Source organism: Gymnoscopelus microlampas, assembly GCF_963454915.1.
Source record: "Gymnoscopelus microlampas genome assembly, chromosome: 12".
NCBI classification, from domain to species: Eukaryota; Metazoa; Chordata; class Actinopteri; order Myctophiformes; family Myctophidae; genus Gymnoscopelus; species Gymnoscopelus microlampas.
The window spans coordinates 4,143,145-4,158,343 of record NC_139949.1 but is presented as its reverse complement, the minus strand read 5'-3'; the positions used below and the strand labels follow the sequence as shown (position 1 = coordinate 4,158,343).

Genomic DNA, 15,199 nt, shown 5'->3' with positions numbered 1-15,199 from the left:
TCAGGAAGTGCACGACGGAGTGTTCCAGCAGAGGCGCTACATAAAAACCCCCAGGATCCCTTCTCAGTCGGTCGAGGTGTGTGTTTGTTGTTCTCTCCACTCAGCACCTAAACAGCTGGAGGTTTGTAATTCTAATACACAAGTGGACTAAACATAGTTACATAGTTATAAAGAACAACAACAAAGTGACATAAACCCCCATATCCAAGTTATTAATATGCATATTTATTGTGTTTATGTCCCTACTGTTTATTATTGCTTTCATTGTTGTTGACCCACTGTTTGACTGAATTAAAGTTTTGATATAATTCAATTGTCACATGAATATTCATGCCAGGTGCAATCTTTATAAGCCCTTGGGCACCTGTGTTCATTCAACCATGCCTTCTTCATGTGTTTTCCCCTGCAGGGACAGGAAAATACGGAGTGTTCAGATTTAAAAAAAAATCGAATAAGTACCCATTATGGGTAGAAGCTGTCAGGAGGGCCACAGGAAAACCCGACTGGACACCTACAGACGATTTGTGAGGTAAACCCAACTCACTGAGGCACTAATTATAACTGTTTGCTGTGAGATATTTAAGATGAATGGTTTTCATTATTTTCCTCAAGTATCATTTCTCAAACGAGTCGTTTGATGTGAGGGGGGGGGCTGTTGGACAATGCTGTCCCACTATGGCCCCTGCCCCAGCCCCACCAAACCGTTCCCCGGCCAACATCATCAGTTTTCATGGAACACAGTTACTGTAAGTCTGAACTCGCCTAGAAAATGTATTTATTAAGTAAATGTCACAATTTTACACTTTGTGTGGCTAAAACAGTCTATAATGTAATGTGAACTGCAACTCTGCAATTGGAGATCAGATTGATAACGATATTTATCTAATCAACTTAGGTTTGCTGCAGCCTCCAACACCAGTCCACCCTGTGGAGTTGGAGTCATCTGACATGGGTAACTCACACTTTGCAGGATGCCTGTCATGTCTGTCATTTATTTATCTAATTTGAGAGTTGTACATAATATCTCCCCCAGAAGATGATGTACCCCCACAGCAGCTCCCTGAACATGCCGCAGTCCACCTGGAACAGATGGGATCATCTGAGAGGGGTAAGTGGCCAGAAGAAACACTTGCATTCATACCTCAGTGAAGCACATTTGTAGGATGCTGTCATTAGTATGCAATATTGAGTATTATGTATGCATTATCTCAAATCAGATCTTCACCAGCAGCCATTATCAGGAGCATCGTCACCTCTTCAGCCAGCGCAACCAGAGTCAACTGGCATGGGTAAGGGGCCAAAAAAAAAAAAAAACGCCTACCATCTGAAGCACAGTCACAGCATGCCTTCAACATATTATTTGCCTTGCCTTCCTCCAGAATCAGAAGATCCACTGACTGTTGCTGACGAGTGTGTGTTGTCCAAAGATGAACTGATTGCACAGCTAAAGCGTGAGCTGGTGAAAAAGGTCTGTACACTACAACTGCATTATGGATGTTGAAGGTCACCATGCAATATTACAAATTACTAATAATAATTGCATGTTAATCTTTTCCAGGACAAAATGCTTTCTCAATTATTTGAGAAAGATCAGATTGAATTTCTTGAAAACAGGTAGTATATGTATTTCTAATGAAACAGTGTAATGTATGAATCATTGATAATCATCCACAGTCTTATAAGTACATTCGTTCTTGACAGGCTTGATCCATCTTGGTCATTTCAAAGCCACAGATAGTCTGCCAAGACTGTTTCTAGGTGCCTTTCACTCAGGTTGGCTGTTGGTTGTGATGGATATGAGTTCCTGCGCAAAGGTAACGTCAATGAACAGCGACACATACTGTATTGTCAACAGTGAAATGGTAAACACAATTCTGTAATCTAAGTGTGTGTGTGTGTGTGGGTGTGGGTGTGGGTGTGGGTGTGGGTGTGTGTGTGTGTGTGTGTGTGTGTGTTTTTTTTCCCTGTCCTTCCAAGACATGCAATATCCGATTCCATCCTATTGCACCATCTCCAGAAGGCTGCAGGGACTGCCATTTGCCCCAGGGGTTCAGCTTGACATTTTAGATTTAATGTCGGCAAAGCTGAAGACCCTTCCTAGTCATGCTCAGATGGTGGTTCTCAAGGTATGACTTATTTATTTTTCTACCAATTCAAAGAAAGATCCTACTTATATTTCTCATTGTCAATCTATTGCGTATGCTTCAGATGGATGAGATGTCGATGGCTCCAGGTCTCCAGTACGATCCATCCACAAAGACCGTGTTGGGGTCGGTCACGTTGCCTCCCACTGCAGACAAAAACGCAAAGAAACTTCTCACCTGCATGCTGAGCTGCCTCACTGTACATTACACACAAGTGGTGCCACTTCACAGGGTCGTCAGTGTCGGGATCAGATCTGTGGGAGCTTGAACATAACATCGTCATGGCTTGTGGGGAGCGTGGGATCAGAGTGCTGGCTGTGGTAAGATCTCAAAGTATCATGTAACTGCTTTAAATGCCAAAGAGTTAACATCTTTCCTGTGTACATCTATTGAATGTTTGATTTTTAGTTACTGAGAAGACAATGGGGCCCCACACTCATCTGCTCCAATGGATGTTAGTGACGTGCTGAAGAGAAATGGCTTGAAAAAGTTATTCAAATCATTGGAGCAGATGAGTGTACAGGCTTTTATTTCTTTTGTAGCGTCTCAGTAAGTGATGTCCCTATGTTCTATCAACTGTTTTAGTGTACTGACATGGACTCCAGTAACCAGGCTATGTGGCGGGCTGCTGGTCTTAATGGAGGCGAGGCCATGGATAGGTCCTACATTGAACCATTCTACCCTGGGTGTTACGAACATTCAGGGCATACTTAGGAAACATTCAGGGCATAGTTGCCAGCAATAGCCTATATATGGAGATCCCCATAGATGGAGATAATAGACCTGCAAAGTCGTCATAGAGACCCAAACGTGCCGTTTGTACGGAGTCTGACATCAGCGAACCCTTCCCCGAAACTCTATGTATAGACATAGCCATCACGTCCAGGGCTGAAGTCTTGATCCCATATTTGGCCATAACTAACATCGGCAGCTCCATATAGGGAGACGTCTGACACTATCTGACATCATCATAGTGATGTCAGGACCGCAAGCCAGCATTATAAGAAGAGGCTCGAAACCTCTCAGATAGACACATTCCAGAGCGATTCCGAGAGACATCTTAACTCTCTCCTGAGTACCAGGACGACTAGCTGGCCTTACAACCCAGCTAGGCCTTCAGAGTGGCTCTTGAGTCCGGTTCTAAAGAACCAGTCGATTATCATTGTTATATTTGGTCCCTCGAGCCGGATTCAAAGCTTACTGTGAAGGCGCAATATGCCAAAAGCCACAAAGAAAAGGAAACATCAAGAGCGGTCAACGGACTCTGGTCCTGCCGCGCGGACAGTACGGGGAGGTCATACAGAAGGCGACCTGACTGAAGGGGTACCCACGTCTGCCTTGGACGCCTCTATGAACGAGCTGGTGGAAGGGCTCCGACATGAAGGAACACTGAGAGAGCTCCAGCAGCGGATTCAACAGCAGTCCCGAACAATCCAAGAACTGTCAGAAGGAATGAGGAATGGTACAGACACAAGCTGTCCAGTGCCAACCAATGGTTCCGGACCCATCAACCCCCCACCGGAGCCTCAGGCCGGTCCTAGCAAGCAGGGACCCCCAGCTCAGATCACGGAGCCCATCACCTGCCTTGAGCGGCCGTCCCCTCGGGTGACCCGCTCAAGGCAGAGACCCAGTTCCTCCGTGACCGATCAGGGTTCGGCACGCAAGAGAAGGCAGAGTTCCAGTTCCTCCGCGACCAATCAGGGTTCGGCACGCAGGAGACGCTGCTCGAAGCCTAAACGACGGTCCCGTATGGTGACCCGTTCAAGGCAGAGCTCATCAGCGACCGATCAGAGTTCGGCACGCAGGGTAAATTCCTCCTCAACCGATCAGGGTTCGGCACGCAGGAGACGCTGCTCGAAGCCTAAACGACGGTCCCGTATGGTGACCCGTTCAAGGCAGAGCTCATCGGCGACCGATCAGAGTTCGGCACGCAGGGTAAATTCCTCCTCAACCGATCAGGGTTCGGCACGCAGGAGACGCTGCTCGAAGCCTAAACGACGGTCCCGTATGGTGACCCGTTCAAGGCAGAGCTCATCAGCGACCGATCAGAGTTCGGCACGCAGGGTAAATTCCTCCTCAACCGATCAGGGTTCGGCACGCAGGAGACGCTGCTCGAAGCCTAAACGACGGTCCCATAGGGCGACCCGTTCAAGGCAGAGCTCATCAGCGACCGATCAGAGTTCGGCACGCAATAGACGACACTCGAGGCGCGAACGGCAGTTCCAGAGGGCGACCCGTTCCAGGCAGAGTTCTTCTTCGACCAATCGGGGTTTGGCCAGGAGGCACCGGTCGAGAACTCCAGTTGAGCGGCGACATGGCCCTCCAGGGGAGGCTTTCTATCGGGGACCGGTACCCATCATACCGGTGTTCACCTATCCGGATTTTAGAGAATTCGCAAGATTAAAGGGAGCATTGGATGATGCATTCCCTCCCAACACCTCAGAACGGTTCAGGTTCCGCATTTTATGCGACCATCTGAAGCTGGAAGAAGCCCTCCTGGTGGCAGAGACATACGTAGACTCATCGCGGCCCTACTCGAAGACTATGGGAGCCCTAGCGGAGCAATTCGGGCAGCCTCATCAAGTGGCGATGCAGGGTATGATGGAGCTCATTCAGGGACCCAGAATTAGGAATGGAGACACCAAGGCATTCCGAACCTTTGCTCTGAAGGTCCGAGGGTTGGTTGCTCTACTATCAAAATCCGGGAGAGCAGGGAGAGCGGAGCTGAAATGTGGAACCCATGTCATTCAGCTCTTAGCCAGGCTGCCGTCGGATTTAAGGGTAACATTCGAAAAGTCCGCCCATACAAAACGGATTCGGAACCCGTCATTACCGGACTTGGCAGAATGGCTCTTGTTTGAAACAAAGATGCAACGTAGGGGAGAGCAGATGGGTTATCAAGAACAGAGCCCGACGCGCGACCTGGACAGGTCGACGAGCGTCCCTGGGCCCCGATGGGCCGTTCGGCAGCCGGAGAGACATAGGATACGAAGTCCACAGAGAGCTGCCCAGCCATATAAGAGACCTGTGAACATAATGATGAATACCACAACTACGAACTTTGCACAGTCTAGAAGGCAGAACAGAGACAAGAGGTTCCAAGGGTATTGCCCGTACTGTAAACAGGATTATCACACACTGAACTCCTGTGCGGGGTTCAAGCAGCTAACTACAGTTCAGAAACGGCGCTGGATCATGAAGGAAGGGATGTGCTGGAGGTGTGGTAGATCTCACCGGGCCAGGGATTGCGACCTACTCAAGAAATGCTCACAATGCAACTTAACCCATCTGGACATTCTCCATGACATACAATCTCGAGAATGGACGGAAGAAGGACAGGGGCCTGGAGAGGATGAACACCCGCAGGTCTAGAGACAACCGCAGGTCGCGAGCCGTGACAATCAACCAACGACGGATCACGACCTGTCACCAAGATCAGATGGGTTCCTGTACGTGGACCACTCTCCCAGAGGATGGGTTTTTGTCTGGACAGCCTGAGGTATGACGTCTCAGAACTGTGAGGGAGCTCCAAGTTCTGCACGGGGCGGCAAAATATCCTCCTCATGGGGCGGCGGGACGCATCTCTACTGCAAGTACTGCATGATGAGTCAGAAATGATGAGCAGACGAAGATGGAGACACAGCCAAATCCTCGCCGACCAGTTCTGGAAACATTTCTGGAGGTATTACCGATCAAACCTCCAAGTACGGCCGAAATGGCAGACCGAGATGGAAGACCGAAAGGAGGAATAGGAGAAAGAAGCGGATGCTAGGGAACATCCTGGAATGTTTACGTATTTCCACCGGAAATCCGTGGGGCGGCGTATGCCAGGAATGTTCTTGAAATGTTTACGTTTTTCCATGGTAAAACCGTGGGGCGGCTGTTACGAACATTCAGGGCATACTTAGGAAACATTCAGGGCATAGTTGCCAGCAATAGCCTATATATGGAGATCCCCATAGATGGAGATAATAGACCTGCAAAGTCGTCATAGAGACCCAAACGTGCCGTTTGTACGGAGTCTGACATCAGCGAACCCTTCCCCGAAACTCTATGTATAGACATAGCCATCACGTCCAGGGCTGAAGTCTTGATCCCATATTTGGCCATAACTAACATCGGCAGCTCCATATAGGGAGACGTCTGACACTATCTGACATCATCATAGTGATGTCAGGACCGCAAGCCAGCATTATAAGAAGAGGCTCGAAACCTCTCAGATAGACACATTCCAGAGCGATTCCGAGAGACATCTTAACTCTCTCCTGAGTACCAGGACGACTAGCTGGCCTTACAACCCAGCTAGGCCTTCAGAGTGGCTCTTGAGTCCGGTTCTAAAGAACCAGTCGATTATCATTGTTATACTGGGGGTTACCTGTTCTTTTCACCAGACCCACCACATCTACTCAAAGCCATGAAAACAGCCCTGTGCAACCACAGCTTCCAACTGCCCACCAGTGTTGTGCAGAACCACAAAATTGCCCAACAACATAAGCAACATGTAAAGTATACTGCAAAGCTAAATATGATCTCATCTGTCGGTACACACTTGACTTTCTTTTCCATCTTTGTCTAATGTCCAGGTGACACTTAGGCCTATTGCAAAGGTCATAGACCTACAGGAACAGTCTGCAGAGAAGCTGGTACCATGTGCTATCTCAACCAAACAGAGCTTTGAGAAGATGAAGGTACATAAAATTGAATTGAAGTCTAACATGCGTAACTTCAAATAGAGCTTATTTGGTCCTGTGAGTATTTATGACTTAAATACTTGGAATTCCATATCTTATACATACCTTTTCACTGTAGGTTGCTCCTGCATGCAAAGTATTCTCCAAGTCCATGTCTAGTGCCATCCGCCTGCTGATTGAATGTGACCTGCTACCCAGGGAGGACGAAACCACAGCATGGTTTTTGGAGCTGGTCAACGACTGGTTTGACCTCATGACCGCTCGACGTCTTTGCTATGGTAGGCACCACCTTAAATGGGATATGTATCTGACTATGTCCATGTACAACATCATTTTTATTTGATTTATTTGGTCCTGCCCTATTCACGGGTAAATGTCTCATGTGAGGATAAACATTGCATTTCCACAGATGTTTAGATTTTATGTTGAAAGTTGCGATTTGAGTGTGTAATGGTAACCCCATCCCTTCCAATCCTACATGCAGCCCTGTCTTCACCTCTGTCAAATACCGACGCAGAGGCCAAGCTGAGGAGGGTGCTGGAGTTCCTTACAACATGGACAAAAACATCTTTTAAGTCTGTGAAGACTGGAGCTGTGAGCAACTGGAAACCAAGTCATACAGGTGTTCGCATGGCAACATCCACTATGCTAGTGTTGGCAGGTTCCCTGTTGTTCCCTCCTGCTATTTCTCAACATCTTGAGCATGTTCCCGCATCATTTATACCCCCAAACCCCAACTGGGTCTCGTCTCTGGGTGACACTGGTCCACTGAACAATCTGACCTTCTTGTTAATCGGCCGTGTGTCAACTGATGCAAATGAGAGCCTGCACTCACAGTTGAGATGCAACAACAACATGCATCCTCAAGCCAAACATTGTCGTGCCCGTCTCAGGCTGATAACACTTGCCCATTTAAAAAAATGTAGCACTGACGATGATCATATTCTGATAGAGTACAGTGACTACATGTCTAGACGAAGGGAAGGTCTCAGGGAACCAGTGGAAATCCCAGAAGTCGGTTTGTCTATGTCCAACCCACTACCCCCACTGCCACTCGTTACTAACCAAACCTTATACTACCTTTCTGGGTGGGCAGTATTTAAAGAGTTGCGAAAGAGCTCTTGTAAGGTGTGCAGTGAGTTCAGCCTGTCAACTGTGGTTCCAACAGAACACAGCTATGCCACAACACACAGTGATGACCCATCTTTGTTCTCTATCATCAAGAGCAGAGGTGGCCTGAAGCATCCCAGCAAGCACATTCATGAGTACCATCTATTATTGTATAACGTCATGCAGAACTGCATGCCAACATTGTTACAATCCGATGACCCCATTGGGCAAGTGATGACCAGTCTTGATAGACAGACTGAATGGCTCCCTGTCTGCCACAGAATCTCTAGGAGAGTGGTAAAAAGGTTGCCAATGTTGATACTCCATTTGCTGGTCAAGCAGGCCTCCTCTGGTCCAGTGGAGGTACAGTACGACAGTAGATCTGCCAAAAGCGGGCAACATCTGTAAATTAATTTTAACCAATTATGGAAGGGAACTTTTTTTTTTTTTTGCTTGTACCCCTCAGGCCAGGAACTTTTATTTATTTTTTTCCCCTTGCTATTTAAACATGTAAACACATTTTTTCTAATTATTGAAGAATATTTTAGTTTAGTTGTTCAGGAAACGTAGGTCCTCCTTTAGCAGGTGTTTTGGAAACTGCCTCAGACCTAATTGGGACAATGTCCCAATGTTTTGTGTTTGTACAGTATATTTCCATGTTCTTCTGAAATTTGTTTAGATGATACTTGTTCAATTTTCCTTTTGAGAAATGGCAAAGAGACATGGATAGGATACTGTTCAGTATGTTCAAGTGCTGTGAATGATATATTCTGAACTGGCCTCATTACTTTGGTTTACTTTAAGGCAGTAATGTTAAATTATTGATAATTCAGCACCTTGGTCAGTGAGTTGTTTAAATGTGCTTTATGAATATTATGTTCTAGTGCTGTGAATGATCTTTAACATTCTGAACTGTATTTTAGAACTGGCCTCATTACTTTGGTTTACTTTACAGGCAGTAATGTTAAATTGGTAATTCAGCACCATGGTCAGCGAGTTGTTTAAATGTGCTTTTTGAATAAATAAAAAATGATCTTGATTCTACATAGCATTGTGTGCATTGTTTTTAATTCTCAAATATGTTTACTGAGTTAGCCTTACAAAAGACAGCTCTACGACAAGCATGTGGTGTTCACAATCAACAAATAAAAATACATTTTGAAGACGAATATAAGTTTTTATACTGTGAGCATATCTAAACGCATAGGCCATATATATATATATCATTTTTTTTACCTAATCTCTTCTATGCAGCGACTCCAAATATAGTCTTAATATGTGGGCTACAAATCCAATAAAGTAGCCTACACTAGTTGTCATACTCTGTATGTAGTTCCAAATGCAATTTCGGAGCACTAACATTTTCCTATTTAAAAGTATTTATATTTATGTGTATGGTCATGGTTATTGTGTAATTAAAAACAATGCTGTTTATTACCACACTACAGCACATCTGAATCTCGAGCACTTCAATTTGCACAAAATACCTGACAGTAAAGCATCAGTAGATGAGAATTTTAATGATTTCTATAACTTTGGGCTAATATTCATTCAGTGATATGCCACACAATTGTGCCTATTATGGCACTGAATAGGCCTACTTGTTTTGGCCATATTAACATTTAATTTCAGCAAATAAAGATCTTCAGCAGGTCTCCGTGGCTACTGAAGTGACACAAAACAAACACTACCGTTAAAGGGTCACATGCTGCCATCTACTGAGCCTTTTTGTATGTTCAGGCAGGATTTTACTGCGCACGTGCAAAGCCCCCTATCATGCTGGGACACGCCCCCTGACGTAGGTAGTGATCTCTCTAGTGATGACTTGAATTTGTCACAAATGGTCCTGGAAACTACTAGGCCAAATTTAATGGATAATTCAAGATCCACCCTGATAGACCTTATCTTCTCAAACAGGGCTGACAGGATCTCTGCTTGTGGTGTTTTTGAGTTAGGTGTTAGTGACCATTGTCCGGTTGGGTGTATAAGAAATGCCCGATTACACCGGACAAAATCTAAAGTGATCTCTAAGAGAAGCTTTAAGCACTTTAACGAACAAGAGTTCTTACATGACGTTTTTAATAGTAACTTGTTCTTAATTTATGAATTTACTGATGTTGATATGGCGCTAGAGTTTTTTATAGAAAACTTTGTTGCTATTGTAGACACACATGCTCCAGTGAAAAAACTGAGAATCAGGGATAGAGTTACCCCTTGGTTTTCACCGACTTTAGCTACCCTATTCAATGAGAGGAATAGAGCTTGGTCGCTTGCTAGGCGTTCTGGAGTCCCTGCTCATTGGGCTTGCTTTCGGCAAATTAGAAATCATTGCACGTCTTCTCTTAGAAAAGCTAAATCTAATTATTAATTAAATCTAATAACTTACTCTCAGGGAAATACAGTTAAATTCTGGAAAGCAGTGAACGCCCTTAATAATAATTCCACCTCTGCCCTACCATCTCAAATAAATGGTAGTAATGGCGTATGTTCAGATCCTTTGGAGGTATGCTCTGCTTTTAATCTGCATTTTACAGATGCAGGACACTTATTTAATAATACTTATAGTGGACCCCAACTTGCAACGGATTACGGCAATCTTAGAATTAGCCCAACTGCTCAGTTCTCCATACAACCCCTCTCTACCTCTATTGTTCTGGAAGCTTTGCTTACAATAAACCATAAGACCTCGACTGGTGAGGATCACTTAGATCCTTTATTTTTAAAGACAGCTGCACCTCTTATTGCAGAGCACATAGCTCATATTTTTAATCTTTCAATTTCATCAAATATTTTCCCTCATATTTGGAAACTTGCACATGTTCTCCGACTTCACAAAGGTGGTGATAGACAAGAGGTAAATAATTACAGACCGATTTCAAAGTTGCCCTGCCTTGCCAAAATTGTGGACTCCCTCATAAACTCGCAGCTCAAATTATTCCTCTCATCCTTCTCAGTGTTAAATGAAAATCAATCTGGTTTCAGAGCCAAACATAGCACAATCACTGCAGTCACCTTAGTTACAAATACCATTATCACTGCTTTTGACAATAAGCATTTTTGTGCATCCCTCTTCGTGGACTTATCCAAGGCCTTTGACACCGTAGACCACAACCTACTCCTTCTGAAATTACACAACATAGGTTTTAGTAATGAAACCTCAGAATGGTTTCAAACCTACTTAACAAATAGATATCAAGCTGTGAAGTCCGGAAACTCTCAATCTGGGTTTCGGCCAGTCTCCGTGGGTGTCCCACAGGGCTCAGTCTTAGGCCCAGTTCTTTTTACTTTATATATTAACAATATTATCTCCACTCTTAATGACTGTAAGGCCCACCTTTATGCAGATGACACGGTCATATACTGTGTCACTGACTCAGCTCATCTTGCCACCAGGAAGCTGCAGCTTGCTTTTAATGCTCTCCAGGCTGCCCTGGTTGAGCTTAGACTGGTTTTAAATGCAAGCAAAACCAAATTCATTCTGTTCACTAGAGTTAAAACCACCAACCTTAGCAACATAGTCATAACCTCTTCAAGTGGTGCTACAATAGAAAGGGTCTCGGAATACAATTACCTGGGCATCTGGCTAGATGAGAAATTGTGTTTTAAATTTCACATTGATAACCTTGTCTCCAAATTGAGACAAAAAATTGGGTTCCTCTATAGAAATAAATCATGCTTTCCTGCATCCAGTAGGAAAACAATTATTGAAGCCACTTTTCTCTCGGTTTTAGACTATGGAGACATTATTTATAGAATTGCTACTCCATCAATTTTAAAGCGCCTTGACACTGTGTACCATTCTGCCCTAAGATGGGTCTCTGGTGACACCTATGGTACCCATCACTGTACACTATACGGGAATGCAGGCTTATCCTCTTTAACTGAGAGGCGTGATAAGAACTGGTATCTATTTATTTTTAAAGCCATATCAGGAATGCTTCCCCCTTATATTTGTTCTATGTTGGTTCAGAACCCTATTACAAATCAGACCCGCTCGAGTGATCTCCTGACGCTCAAGGTTCCTTTTGCGCAGATGTTAGGCAAGACAGCATTTTCTGTCAGTGCTCCATCTGCCTGGAATGAGCTCCAGAGGTCCTTGAAAATCAAATCACTTCCATCTTTAGGTAGTTTCAGGGAAATGATTTCCAACATTTTTGTTAAGGATTGTAACTGCTTTATTTAATTAATTGATTATCATATATATGTTCTAGTTCTTTGACTATTTTAGTTTTTGAGTTCTCTCTGTATTCTGATTCATGTATTTATTGCTGTATGTGAATGTCTATTCCTGTTGAATTACTGTGTTCTGTATCTCGGCTACATTGAAAATGAGGGCCTGCCCCTCAACTGTACTCCGAGCTGAAATAAAGGTTATGATGATGATGTTGTTGATTTAGGTCTCAATGTTTTACGACAATGTTACGTAACGACGTCATGACACAATGACATCAGGATGCAGACATCACATCGTCACACGTCATTCAGCAACTTATAAAAAATCGACCTGCCTCCCAGCAACTATACCACGGATCATTAGATGTACCCCCAAAACCTGGTCTGCTCCAGTGGTGGACAAAATACTCAAATGTTTTACTTAAGTAAAAGTATCAATACTGCAATGTATAAGTACTTTGTTACAAGTAAAAGTACCAAAGTATTGGTATCAAAATGTACTTAAACTACTCGGCAAAGTAACTAGTAACTAAAGTTTTCAAATAATTGCAGTGTAGTAAAAGTGCAATATTTGCCTCTGAGATGTAGTGGAGTAGAAGTATAGACAATTGGAAAAAGTACCTCAAAATTGTACTTAAGCACAGTACTTGAGTAAATGTACTTAGTTACTTTACACCACTGGTCTGCTCCAGTGACATCACTGATGACGTCTCCCAGTCTATAAAGTGTTTGGGTTCCTCCCACTTTTGTCTCTGGAACACAAGTTGCAAAGGAAGTTGATCAAATTCATTCAGTATCACTGGAGAGATATATCAGCTGTGTTTCTTCAGTAATTACATCCGTAATGAAGGAAATTCAATACATGCAATCGGTGTATTTGCTCATCTCAGTAACACTGTTGAAGAAACTGTAATGACAGTAGTTTCAAGCACCAGATTTTCTATCCGTTTTTATAGTTTTAAAGGTATCTTTTATCTAGAAGTGCATAGGTCTTGACCAGGCTAAAGTATGAAAGCTCCATTTTGTACGGGTTCCAGCCGGAGGGGAAGCGGGCCGACCGGACTATTGTGTCTGCTGATCGGCGCGTGTCTCTGGGCCGCGGTCGCCGGCTACAAGCCGGTGATCATAATCCACGGACTGTTCGACGGCCCCAAAGAATTTGAGAACTTGCTCGGATTCATCGAGGACGCCCATCCCGGAACCGACGTATCGGTCATCGACCTGTTCGATGACCAATTCGGCGGCCTCAGCAGCCTGCAGCCGTTGTGGATGCAGGTGGAAGGATTCAAGAAGGCCGTCGCCCCTATCATGCGGGACGCCCCGGACGGCGTCCATTTGATCTGCTACTCCCAGGGCGGGCTCATCTGCAGAGGCATGGTCTCCACGCTCGCGGAGCACAACGTCCACTCCTTCGTCTCCCTGGCCTCGCCTCAGGCCGGACAGTACGGCGACACGGACTACCTGACGGACTACCTACCCGGACTAACTACCCGGTCCGTCAAGTCCAACCTGTACCGCCTGTGCTACACCCGGCTGGGCCAGAGGGTGTCCATCTGCAACTACTGGAACGACCCGCACCAGAGGGACGCGTACGCGAGCAACAGCGACTATCTGGCTCTGCTCGACGGCGAGAGGCCTCACCCCGATGCGGCCGCGTGGAGAGAGAACCTCCTGAAGGTCAGGAAACTGGTGCTGATCGGAGGTCCGGACGACGGGGTCGTCACGCCCTGGCAGTCCAGTCTGTTCGGCTTTTATGACGACAGCGAGAGCGTGGTCGAGATGCAGCGGCGGGATCTGTACCTGAGAGACGTGTTTGGTCTGAAGACGCTGGCGGAACGAGGCGACCTGGCGGTGTTTTCTGTACCCGGAGTAAAACACAGGGGGTGGCACCACAACGAGACTGTGTTCCGCACGTGCATGGAGAAGTGGCTGGTGTAGCGTGGAAGCTAGGAGAAAACCCAAGATGGGATCCGATAACAGCATGGTGTCCAAGTCTTCGTGTCATAGATCAGTGGTTCTCAACCTGTGGGTCAGGACCCCTAGGGGGGTCCCCACATAAAACATTTTTTTTGGGGGGGGGGTCCCAGATGACAGTGAAGTGACGATTTTTATAATCTTTTTAATACCTAAAAAAGAAAAAGACCATTACTGCATTGAAAGTAATCAACAAACTGTACTATAAAAACTGTCAAACATTGGCCAAATTGTGAAATTATAGAAAGGGGCAAAATAAGATTTTTTCTCTTAAAGGGTCTACACCATGCATTTTAACTTTTTCTTCATTTTTGTGTGTTTTTGGTCTCCCCCACCTCTCTTCTGTTCCAACAAATACCCGACTTCGAGCATGCAGGCTTTCATAGGGGAGGCATGCGTTAATCCGACAGACCTTTTCTCCGACTATGTGGCATCTGGTTTTTATGTAAATTGGGCTGAAAACAGTCCGTCAGATTTGTTTCCCCACCCTACGTCACGTCTGGGAACAATTCCTCCCGTTTTTCAGTTCTAACCAAAAAAATAAAATAAAAAAAATAAATAAATAAAAAGTTTTTTTTTATTTTTATTTTTTTTTAAATCACATGGCCATACCATAAACAAACCAGATACGCCCGCCCCATAGGCATGTCACTATGACTCAGACATAACCATAAACAAACACGATACGCCAATATAGGCATGTCACTATGACTTAGACTATGACCACAAACCTGATATGCCGACATACAGTATATGGGAGACCCCGTTTAGTCAGGTTGCTTAGGACTACATTTTAGAAAAATTTGGACACGGCTCACAAAAGCGCCAAATGTTTTATACATGCTCTCCATCACCATACGTTTCATTTTGGAAGGGTAGCCACGTCATCAAGATGGTGGAAGGCGGCCATCTTGGATTTCAAAGATGGCCACCATGTAATATCTATAAGTGCCAATATCTCAGCTTCCAAGCCACTTAGAAGGTCAAACTTGGTGTCACAAATATATATGTTTGGGGTCAAGGAATTCAATGAAGCTATTTAGAACATCAACAAGTGACTATTTCTGCCACAATCTGAACATTTGGTTCATTCTGGCAATATATCTA

At 44.8% G+C, this 15,199-nt stretch overlaps 2 protein-coding genes across 2 annotated transcripts in view; one reads left to right on the top strand and one right to left on the bottom strand.

The window, feature by feature from the left end:
• The window catches only part of LOC311056925 (parvalbumin beta-like), a 523,075-nt gene that overhangs the window by 302,512 nt on the left and 205,364 nt on the right, over positions 1 to 15,199 (bottom strand). The gene's annotated exons all lie outside the window — the stretch shown is intronic.
• LOC311056707 (lysosomal thioesterase PPT2-A-like) lies at positions 13,127 to 14,056 on the top strand (the record flags this gene model as incomplete). The annotated part of the gene is made up of 1 exon (XM_084073514.1): positions 13,127 to 14,056. The coding sequence occupies one exon, from the start codon at positions 13,127 to 13,129 to the stop codon at positions 14,054 to 14,056; it is 930 nt and encodes a 309-aa protein (XP_083929640.1).